This window comes from Choristoneura fumiferana, chromosome 5, assembly GCF_025370935.1.
Source record: "Choristoneura fumiferana chromosome 5, NRCan_CFum_1, whole genome shotgun sequence".
Classification (NCBI taxonomy): Eukaryota; Metazoa; Arthropoda; class Insecta; order Lepidoptera; family Tortricidae; genus Choristoneura; species Choristoneura fumiferana.
In genome coordinates this window covers 12,095,028-12,106,603 of record NC_133476.1, presented here as the reverse complement: position 1 = coordinate 12,106,603, position 11,576 = coordinate 12,095,028, and the positions used below count along the sequence as shown (strand labels likewise).

The 11,576-nt window shown below is 36.3% G+C and overlaps 1 protein-coding gene across 5 annotated transcripts; it reads right to left on the bottom strand.

Annotated features, from left to right (window-relative positions):
- Window positions 1–3,012: 3,012 nt before the first annotated feature.
- LOC141428145 (glutathione S-transferase LANCL1-like) lies at window positions 3,013–10,381 on the bottom strand. 5 transcript variants are annotated; one of them, XM_074087920.1, is made up of 9 exons: window positions 10,210–10,381; window positions 10,028–10,132; window positions 9,506–9,688; window positions 9,239–9,393; window positions 8,573–8,711; window positions 7,523–7,663; window positions 6,378–6,563; window positions 5,589–5,735; window positions 3,018–4,710 (listed from the first exon to the last, which is right to left on the bottom strand). In XM_074087920.1, exons 2-9 carry the CDS (start codon window positions 10,112–10,114, stop codon window positions 4,528–4,530), a joined length of 1,221 nt encoding a protein of 406 aa, XP_073944021.1. In that variant the 5' UTR covers window positions 10,115–10,132; window positions 10,210–10,381; the 3' UTR covers window positions 3,018–4,527. The 5 variants fall into 5 exon arrangements, with proteins under 5 accessions (XP_073944023.1, XP_073944021.1, XP_073944022.1 ...); XM_074087921.1 differs by having other exon boundaries at window positions 10,229–10,381; XM_074087918.1 differs by having other exon boundaries at window positions 3,019–4,710; window positions 10,028–10,381.
- Window positions 10,382–11,576: the final 1,195 nt, after the last annotated feature.

Below are 11,576 nucleotides of genomic sequence, written 5' to 3'. Positions count from 1 at the left end.
ACCACCCTCGCCAGCGTCGAGCTGTACGACCCGCGCGCCGACCGCTGGCGCGCCGGGCCCGCGCTGCTTTGATCCCTCTTACCCGTTACCGTCATCTACTCAGGTGTAGCATTTTTCACTCACAATGAGGGCTATCGTTTTTTGTCTCACTAGATGGCGCACTGTTGCGTGAGGTTTTTAAGTATGGCTTTCAAAGTCTGTTATTACGGGCGTGAAAACAAAGTTTAGATTAAAATGCCACAGTGTTGCATAGTCCCCGTTTTGTTCAGAAAAAAGGGAGGACAAAGGTTTCCGAAAGACAAAACTGTCTCAAAACACAGACATTCATTGCCCCGGAACGCATATTTGCCATAATTAATTTCAGATATTGCAAAATATTCTCAAAATTATTCTAATTATAAATAAACCCGCGTAGCTCACCCAAAATCTATGAGATTTGACATTTCGGAGACCTCACGCTACACTAGCGCCTCTAGTGGCGAATTCATACGCGATAGCTCTCATTAACACTATACTCGGGATTAAGAACCCCCGCAGGCTATAAACCTTTTTTTTTTCAGTGAATCGTTTTAATCAGGTCGGGTTGGTTGACGACACAAAAATTTATATGTTAACTTCAAGGTAATTTTAACAATACATCATTGTGATTATGTACCCGACCAGGCTGTCAAGGTGGTCTATAGGCACAAACCAATACCATATATTCCCCTTAATTGGGCACCAAAACAATTCTCTTTCATTATGGTTTGTGAAATAAAAAGTTTTAAGTTTAAAGCCAAATTTTAAAAATCTTTAAATTGTTGTCAATCGCATACATTTGTACGAGTATTGTACTTTTAAAATGAAACAGAATCCATTAGATATATTACCGTCTTATAGCTAAACTCGTTTATTTTTTAAATACAAAAATAGTTTTGAATTGCGCATATCTATATAAATATATAAATGAGTTTACTGCGCTACGCAAAACAAACAGATAGGCGATAGGGGCCAAGACGCCATACAAATGATTAACAAGTGTTTTTTGTTCTTTTAAAAATTAAGCAGGTATTGTAAAATGGGTCATTGTTAAACGACATCGATGAAAACTAATCCCGGATTAGTACGAGTCCGTCACGACGTGTCGTACATAACACATGAGATTGGTATGGTTTTTAGGGTTCCGTAGCCAAAATGTCAAAAACGGAACCCTTATAGTTTAGCCATGTCTGTCTGTCTGTCCGTCCGTCCGTCCGTCCGCGGCATTGCTCAGAGACTATCAATGCTAGAAAGCTGTATTTTTTTTATTCGACTGGATGGCAAACGAGCAAGTGGGTCTCCTGATGGTAAGAGATCACCACCGCCCATGAACATCTGCAACACCAGGGCTGATGCGTTGCCAACCTAGAGGCCTAAGATGGGATACCTCAAGTGCCAGTCATTTCACCGGCTGTCTTACTCTCCACGCCGAAACACAACAGTGCAAGCGCTGCTGCTTCACGGCAGGATTAGCGAGCAAAATGGTGGTCCGGGCGGACCTTGCACAAGGTCCTACCACCTGCAAACTGCAACCCATTCAAGCGTCCACAGACCCTTAAGATTTTATTTTACTCATTTGTCAGAAGTATTTTAGAATTCGCTTCTGTGGTTTGGACTCCTCTGTACCTCTGCTACAAGACTGGTAAACATTTTGATAATTCATTACTATCTTCAAAATATTTCAATTTCCTTTCACTTAAAAATAGACTTCTTTATCTAGATTCGATATTCTTTTTCATAATCTTAAAAAATGAAATTAGTTGTCCAGATCTCTTACAAAGTATAAGTTTTAGTATTCCATGCCCCTCGTTGCTTCCTCGTAGGTTGTTCCATGTCAGTTTTGCTCGTACTAACTACCTACACTAAACACTCTCAGTTAATTAATGATATTGACCCATTTGCGAGTTCGCTTGTTACTCTCAAGAAATTGGTCAGGCAGCATTTTGTATAATGTTATTATCAACATTTATCTTTCACCAAATTTATTTTTGCTGATTTAATTTATTTATTTAAGTACTCACATTAGTTTTAAATAACTTTTAGTTGCTATGAATATTTATGAACCTCGAGGACTTTATATATTGTTTTTGGTTTACTTGTATTGTTTACTCATTAATGTATGACTGTGTTCTTAAAATAAATAATAAATAAATGAATTCTGATCACCTATAAATAGAATTCATTTTTAGTAGAAGGAATTTTTACTAATGCAATAAATTGTATTGTCGGCTTGATATATTCGTTAAAATTGCTTTAAGATGAATGAAGTTACATATTGATCGTTAAAGTAAAATTAATTTTAATAAAAAAAGCCTTTAGAAGCCTAATGCGTAATAAAGCACTAAGCTGTCATTCATTATTATTATTATTAGTACTTTATTCTGCAATGCAGTTGAAAGTGTGAATTTGCTGTATTCGTTAAAAACAGTGGTTGCAATCAGATATTTTTTAATCTCTTAGTGTTTTTATTAACTTTATATATATGGTCCTTGATACTACGTTTTATATCAAAAGATAATTTAGAGGACATACATGTATGGATGACTATAAAGTAGCAACCTAAAACTGACAGATTAGTAGAAACCTATTATAGCAGAATTTCCAATTGCCCATCATTCAACCTCAAACGTCATTCATATGTGATGTGATGGTGTTCAGCATAATTTTTGTCCAGGCCGACTAAACAGCTAAAGGAAACTCATTTTACAAATTGACTTATTCTCTCTGATTTTTAAATTTGAAAAAAAAAACTTATTTTTTCCTCACAGATTTATTTTTTTATTTATAAATGTGTAACACATTATGCTAAGGACTTCCAATATTTATTAAATCAATATTGTACGTATTGTGCTAACTATACAAGATGACTTTGTCAAAATTACAAATAAATTATTTATGCTCTAGTTACTTTTCAAAAAAATAACTAGTTTTAAATTTAAATATAACACTGTACTTGAATAATTACACAATTATATGAACAAAATTAATGAGAATATAAATATGGATCAACATAATGATAAAAATGAATTTGTTAAGTACACTTTTGGCAATTTTTATTGAGAATACTTTAGTTATAAATACATAATCTTTACAATTTATTAATCTGTACTGTACCCTTATTCCTATGGGGCTGTTCAGCTTATTAATCATAGTAAAACTTAGTTTTGTATCATCTGAACTTTGCAAATGCCAATTTGCGAGTCAATATAACTATAGGATGTGAGCGGAAAATTAAATTCAAAGATTCCGTGGCTCAGGCCTAAAATATCCGTTTTCCTAAAATGTATTTTTCGCAAAATGTCTGCTTTTCAGAAAGTCAGCTATTTAAAATTGCCTGTCTCCAAGAATGACACTTTTTGTATAATGTTCGCTTTTCAGAAAGTGCTTATTCTCAAAATGTCTGCAACCTCAAAATATCCGCATTCTTATAACGTTGGCATATTCCCAAAATGTCTCCAATCATGGTCTTCAAATTTCGGTCAGCGGTTTAGCCGTGAAAGAGTAACAGACAGACTAAGTTACATTCGAATTTATTAGCATTGATTTTAGTAAAAAACTAAACTACGGAAATCCCTTCGTTCTGGTACGAAACCGGTTGAGAACGAAAAATATTTTGTTCTAAAGCAGCGTTTCCACCAGAGATGTGCGAGGATGTGTTGCGAGGTATATGTTTTTCATCAACCAATAGAAACGCTTCATTTACCCATCCTCGCATAAGTAGCACATCTCTGGTGGAAACAGTCACACTTTTCCACACCCTCGCTACACATTAGATTGAAAATAAAGCAGACATTATGCTAAAACAAACATAACAAGACTATAGCCTATTTAAAAAAGTGAACATAACGGGAAGGCAGAAATTATGGTAATGCTAATATTATAGGAATGTAAACATGAATAGACGACTTCCTGAGCTTTTCCTGAGATTGTACACATTTTGAATAGCAGACATTTTGAGAAAGCTGACAAAATAGAAGTGCTAACATTGTGAAAACGCAGAAGTTTTGAGAATTGTACATTTTAGGAAAACAGACATTTCAGGCCTGAGCCGATTCCGTTACATTCTTAGATATGTATCTAACGCACAAGCTTATAATGGTTTCACCTGTAACCTATGTAGCTTACAGGTGAAGCCAATATAAGCGTTTTAAAATATAATATCTTAGGTCCAAGTTTATTACGGGTTGCTAGGTACCTACTTGATCATGTTAGTTAAGGCAAGACTTTATTGCAAGGGTTCTTTTAACTGCCATCTATTCAAATCATGTATCGCCAAAGAAGTTTTATTTCCTATAAAACCACCATAATTTGAGTCTTCAATCGTATTTTTACATGTTTTGCTTGGCTGTGGAATAAGCTGAATAGCTCTTTATATTGACATGTGTGTAAGCCGTAAAACTTGAACTGGGTGATATTAAATTAATATGAATCTGTAGAATAAATTAAGTAATAAAATATTTTTACAATTTATCATTATTTTTATTCCAAAAGTCCAAAGTAGAATCATATTCACAAAGTAAACGCTGGAAATTTAGCTTCAGAGACTCGTAGTAGGTCTTCCGCCAAGTAAAGACGTCCTGTTAGCCCTTCATAAAGGGAGGCGGGGCGGTCAGGCGCGTGCAGCTCTGTGCCGGGGCGCTCCAGTGCGCACCACTCCATAAAGCAGCATGCCCGGTATAAATGTACTGGTTTCTGGACAAACAAATTCAAGCCCTTATTTAATTCGTCATCAGCTAAATATGTGGTCTACAACCCTAAAGTTGATAATCGTTTGCATGTCATAAAACAATGCCAATAGCCGTGTCTGTCAACTTGAATATTCGACTTTAGTGACATATTTATTTGATAGGAACTTGTTTAAAAATTGATAGACCACTTAATTGGCTGATGGTATCAGTTTCCGTTATGAAGTCGATTTACTTTTCGTCTATGCGAGTACCACCACAAAATGTTTTGTGTGAATTCAAGCTGAACATGAAGTTGATAGAAAGGGGTGTTATTAGTATAATAAAAACAAGTTACACGTTTGTCTGACCTGTTTTGTCGTATGATCGTATCGGTTCAGAAATGAGGAGCTACTCCGAAATTTGAAAATCGAAGCTCGTACCACGTCTCACTCTCGCATTTAAGTACTATTAAAGTGAGCGCGACAACAAAAAATAAATTTCGTAGTTGGTATAAGGCCTGTATCGGTTTCACATCTTTAATATGAGAGGGAAGTCAGCAGTGCTGGATTAGCCCATAAGCAAATTAAGCAATTGCTTAGGGCATCACGTCACGTCGCGGGGGGCACCGTAAACAGCACCCAAAAAAAATTTACTAGCTAAAGCTAGTTACGGCTACTTATGGATAGGGTTGGGGGGGGGGGGTTGGTGCCACATTGCTTGGGGCATCACATACTCTTAATCCAGCACTGGAAGTCAGGGAAGAGAACAAGCCTTCACAACGACATCTTTAATTAAATATCACCATATTAAATCTACTATGCAAAAGATTTCGTTCTGACACGTCATATTAGGAAAAATATAAATTCAGCTAACTAACTTATTTGATCAACAATAATGCTCAACCTTAGTTGCCTGGTAAAGCTGGATGAAAGCATACGCGTTGCCGCTAACGCCATGACAGATACTGTAACCTTTAGTACTCAGACCTCGTTCCCATATGACTTCGCCGCATTGCAATGCTATTCTCAAGTAGTTGTCATCGTCAAACACCTGAAATAATTTAATAAATATATTTTGTGATGTATTTAAATTCTTCGGGGCTGTTTCACCATTCATTGATTAGTGTTAACTGACGGTTAAATGTGATGCAGTCTCTATTTGTTTTGTTCGAATAGACGGAGACGGCATCCCATTTAACCGTCAGTTAACACTAATCAATGGATGGTGAAACAGCCCCTGTCTAGTTAAAAAAGTCCCGAAAATACGCAAACTTGTAACATGCACAGTGAAAATATAATAAATATTTAGCAAAGGTAGCTCAACAGTGACAGAGCTCTAATCTTCATGACACTTATTTAATTTAACTTAAAAAAAGATCATAGTACAATTTTTTAATACAAGCTTTTTGCTGACTACATTTTGTTGACTGTACTTGCATTGTCATCCAATTTAAATTTCTGTACTAAATTTCAAGTTGTTGCCATTAACTTGACCGTTGAGGAGTTCCGTCCTGCGGAGACGATCCTGGCTAGACCCCCAGGGTGTCACTACGAGATTAATGTATTGTCACCAGATAAGTATGCCAAAATTCAAGTCAATTCGACCACTGGAAGTGGGTCAAATTAAGCTCGCAAGATTTGACTTGCACATACATTGCAAGTTAAATAAAAGCTTGTAATAATAGGTAGGTACCTTATGGGCTAATAGACACAGCGGTACAAATCCAGGAGCTCCGTGACACCACTGCACCAGTCGATCCCCAGAACCACTACCCAAAGATGATGGGAAATTGCCACTTGGAAACTTGTGATTTATTAACCACTCCAGTGTAGGTTTGATGAAACTGCGCAACTCAATCATTGATATATATGGTTGAGCCTGTAATGGGTAGATTTTGTGCAGACAATTCAATTACGATAGGTACTTACCACTAGGAATAAGACTGCACATAAATAGGTACCATCAGCCAAATAAGTGGTCTATCAATTTTTAAACAAGTTCCTGTCAAATGAATATGTCGCTAAAGTCGAACTTTCAAGTTGACAGACACATCTATTGGCCTTACTGTTTTATGACATGCAAACGGTTATCAACTTTAGGGTGGTAGAACACATATTTGGCTGATGGTACATACAGCCGAAAATTAGTTTTCCCTTACAATATTTTGCGAAAGCGTAGGTAAGCAGTAAAAGGTAGGTAGATACAAAATCCCCACTATCCCTATCCCTACTAATATTATAAATACGAAAGTAACTCTGTCTGTCTGTCTGTTACGCTTTCACGTCGAAACCACTGTACCGATTTTGATGAAATTTGGTATAGAGATAGTTTGAACCAATAGATTGAGATTTAAGATTATTGCCACAGCAACATAACCTAGATCCGCGCAAACGAAGTTGCGAACATAAGCTATGATGTTAAATAAAATCTTAAATGTTAGGGCTATGAATCCATACTAATATTATAAATGCTAAAGTAACTGTCTGTCTGTCTGCTGAATCTTTATGAAACTTAGCAATGAGGCACTTCATCCCACAAATATTATAAACGCGAAAGTTTGTAAGTCTGTATGTTACTTCATTACGTCTAAACTGAACCGATTTAGATGAAATTTGGTTACAGATAGTTTGAGTCCCAGAGAAAAATGTTATCCGGAAAATTGCATAGTTCCAGTGGGATTGCGATAAACGAATTCTACGCAGATGGAGTCGCAAGTAACAGCTAGTCTTTTATAGATGCTGTCGCTAGTTTGCGGCACACATTGATTTTATTAATGCATTATTATGTTGCGGGTCTAAGTTTCAACAAGCTATTGTTAAAATAATATCAATTTGTACCTGTAATAGCATATACAAAATTCCAGCTATACCATGAGCTCCGCCAAAATATATCTTCTCATGCCATTGCCAAAGCAGAGGACTCTCTGACTTCATAAGCATCGAATACTGTTTGCCAGATTTGAGTATTGAACTTATCACCTGAAAATATTATCCTACTAATATTATAAATGTGAAAGTTTGTGAGTGAGTTTGTTACTTCTGCACGCTGAAACGGCTGGACTGATTTGGATGAAATTTGGCGGAAAGTTGGTTAATAACCTGGATTAAAACATAGGATACTTTTTATCCCGATATTCCCACGGGATAGGGATAAAATCTCGAAATAACCGCTGGGCTTAAAGTCATGAAATTTGGTATGTAGGTAGTTGGACGTCTGGAATAACACATAGGCGACTTTTTGACCCGATATTCCCACGGGATACCTGGGGATAAAATCTTGAAATAACAACCGCTGGACTTAGAGCCACGAAATTTAGTATGTAGGTAGCTGGACCTCTGGAATAACACATAGGCTACTTTTTATCCTGATATTCCCACGGGATAGATACATCCCTGTATTATTATTATTATTATGATTTTTTATTAATTGTATACTGTAGTTTTTAAGTATTTTATTTGTAATTATTTTATTTTGTGAAAATGACTTTCTGCCAAGTTGCTTGCGGCGCATTCCTCTTGGCAATGATGGTCTTTCCAAAAGCGCTGGTAGTTTAAAAAAGACGTGTAAAAGTGCCCATTGCAGCCTATTTACTGAAAAAATGATTTAAATTTGAATTTGAATAGGGAAAATTTTTGAAATTTCAGCACTGGGTTTAGTCTTGAATTTTGTACAGTTATTCACAACACAACCTCAATGAAGACTACGATATAAATTTTGGAAATTGCCAGGGCGATTTTGTAAAATCCCGAAAATTTCAATTGCAACTACAAGACCGAATAGTTTACGCGTGCGAAGCCGCGGGTAAAAGCTAGTTTTTAATAAAAAACATTTCAGCAATACTTACACAACTAACTAATAAAAATAAAACTATCTTTCGAATTTGTTACCTTTTCAATATGGTTTGAAGGAATAACTTCTTTTCCAGGTATGTGTTTATTTACAAATAGTAATGCAAACAAATAACCACTCTTTCCATACAAGACTTCATCAGGAGAATCATTCAATAATGAGCTCAAAGCCATGAGTCTGCAAGTAATAAATAGTATTAGTGCAGTTACAGTGTGCAAAAAAGTGGGTGCAAGAGGGTGGTTCTGATTTGTTTAAGCCTCATGAACTAATCACACCCAGCCCAGTCATGCCGTCACATGCACCATGCCATCTTATTACAGACTGATTGATATGAGGGTGCAGTGATAATTCTGGTAAATTGAACATGAAAAACATTTTAGCCAAAGTAAATAATATTTATTTACTTTGAGATTTTTTGCAATTTATTTGATAATGCTATTAGCAGTTGAACCAAATTAGGAAGTATGTAATAAGTGCACAAAGGAAAAAGAAGTGTTGGAAGGCAGAGAAAGAGATGGATTGATGACCTCATAAAAATAGCAGGAAAAGATTGGATAAATATTGCTATGGATAAGGAAAAATGGAAAAAGATGGAGGAGGCTTTTACCCTCGGGAACCACTTGTGTGGAAAAAAGCTATAATAATAATAATAATAGGTGCACAAAACGTATTGGGACAGACTTATATTAAAAAAAAATACTTACCTCTGCACTAAACTCTTATAATCAGGTAGCTCATTCTTCCTTGAACCTAACCTGTATGATATTACTGTGGCTAGGGCAAGAGGCCCTGCATCTCCACACAAAAAGCTTATTTTACGCCCCTTTAGATTTTCAAGATCTAAGTATGGAATTGCATTCTGTAAAATAATAATTTGATACAAATTGTTCTTAAAATATATATCATGGAACACTTATATATAAAATAAAAGTGTTGCTACTAAGCTGTTGGATTATTGAACATACTCAGACCTTTAAAGTTTCATGGCTGACTTCGTTTTTTCCCAATGAGCTCATGAAATAGTATAGTGCTAATCCAGCAGAACCAGTGTACACTGTACTATCGTGGTATATATCACTTCCCATTTTTGTAGTTAACAACTGAAGCTTTGTTGTTTTAAAATTTCTTAATTTTACTTCAAACTTTTCAGAAATCTGAGAAAAACAATTAATTGTACTAAATTATTGTAAGATAGATAGGGAGAGATGATGGTCACAACAGAATACTATGGGGCAATTCAAACTATCCATGAGCGAAGGGATAATTTGAATTTCCCCGCAATTAAAATTACTAGTTAGTTTTACCAGAAACATATATTTCAAAAGATAAACATTTTATATACTTAGTTGTTGCCCGCGACTCCGTCCTATTCTCAGACCTACCAAATATACTTACACAAAAAAAAAACAAAAATCGGTCAAACCGTTTCGTAGAAGTTTGGTTACAAAACAAACACTGTGACAAGAGAATTTTATATATTAGATTCTACTCACTCCATCCTTAGTTTTATTTAATATATGACTTGCCGCCTCTTCAGAATAGTTCGCAAAATTATTTTCAAAAGACCCTTTAGGTGCCATAATTAGCTATTTGAAGGCCTGAAATAATATTATTAAATATCCAGATAACTGTATTTATCTATTATATTCTGAAAAAATAATTATGGGATCTGAACCAATGTTAATCAGTAGTACTTAATTCAAAGTTTTATAGCATTTATAAATAGCGGGTTTTTGAATGTAATCATTTTAATTTTGATTTATTAGTAATGGCACTCTCCAAATCAGTTTAAAATTCGACTTCTTCGATTCGACTCGACACGAATAATTTGAATGACAATCAAATGACAATATTGACCTGCAGGGCTACTACGAAACTCGAAGTTCGTATCGTACTGTCCCTCTCGCTCTCGTATTAAACAGTGTAAGTGTCAGAGGGACCCCACGACACGAACTTAGAGTATCGAGTTTCGTAGTAGCCCAGCAGGGTTACTACGAAAATTGAAACTCGAAGTTCGTATCGTACCGTCCCTCTCGCTTTCGTATTAGATAGTATAAGTGTCAGAGGGACCGCATGACACGAACTTCGAGTTTCAAGTTTCGTAGTACCCTGCTGTTTATACCCGCATTCCAGTTTATTTGTATTTGTATTAATTTAAATTTAATATAGTGTTCCTTTAAATATACTGTATAAATATGCTATGGAAATAAATAAATTATACGCCGCTGCATAATCTTGTTCTTGTATACTACTTGTAAAAAAAAATTTAATAAATTGCCGCCATGTGATTCTGGTGTTGGTAGTGTTGATAGCTAATGTTTTTTTATATCATTTTGAAGTAATGCCTACATCTGTGGTGAATGAATTAAAGTGAAGTTTGGTATTTTTGTTGACTTCTCGCTGTCAGTATTTGCCGTAAGTGGAAGGCGCGCATGTCCTACAAATTTCGGCCATTGTTATGACGCATACAAGATCATAGGTCTCGCCAGTGACGAGTCTTCTCGCAGTTGACGTGGCTACTACGTACCATCCCGTTCGCCCACTCCGGACGCAGCATAGACGGTGACGAGGAATACGTAACTGGTGAGTGCTCGCAATGAAGGCAGAACTTGCTACCTGTCACGGTCTTAAATTTTTATTCTTAAATATGGACATTATATACCATAATAGATCACATGCAACTTTCTTCATGCGTCCTCGAAACATTGTTAAATACTTCGCGCTCCTTCGTACTAATAGACGCAATAGGGAAAATTTCGCAACCATGACGCGACGAGTCTGTTTTAGGATATCGCTATCGCCTGTCTTACAGTCTTATAAGAGCCGGAGAGCAACGATTGACTATGCGAGTGCTGTGTGTACTCGTGAACTGTGCAAGAAATACACAGACAGTTGACCTTGAATATTTTAGGTGGCCTCAGTGGCATGGAGGGAATGGTGGAGGAGAACGGCACTTCAGGCGGCGCTGGCGGAGCAGACCCTCTGGCAGGCGCGGGCGCGGCGGGCGCACGTCGTCGCCACCGTCACCACCATGCAAGCGCC

Excerpts from the sequence above, each read along its gene's own strand:
- LOC141428145 (XM_074087920.1), bottom strand. The coding sequence starts at position 10,114 with ATGGCACCTAAAGGGTCTTTTGAAAATAATTTTGCGAACTATTCTGAA. Across the intron at positions 7,664-8,572 it reads CTTCAAACCATATTGAAAAG|GTGATAAGTTCAATACTCAA; the intron begins GTAACAAATTCG and ends TAATATTTTCAG. Across the intron at positions 4,711-5,588 it reads AGCTTTACCAGGCAACTAAG|AAACCAGTACATTTATACCG; the intron begins GTTGAGCATTAT and ends TTGTTTGTCCAG.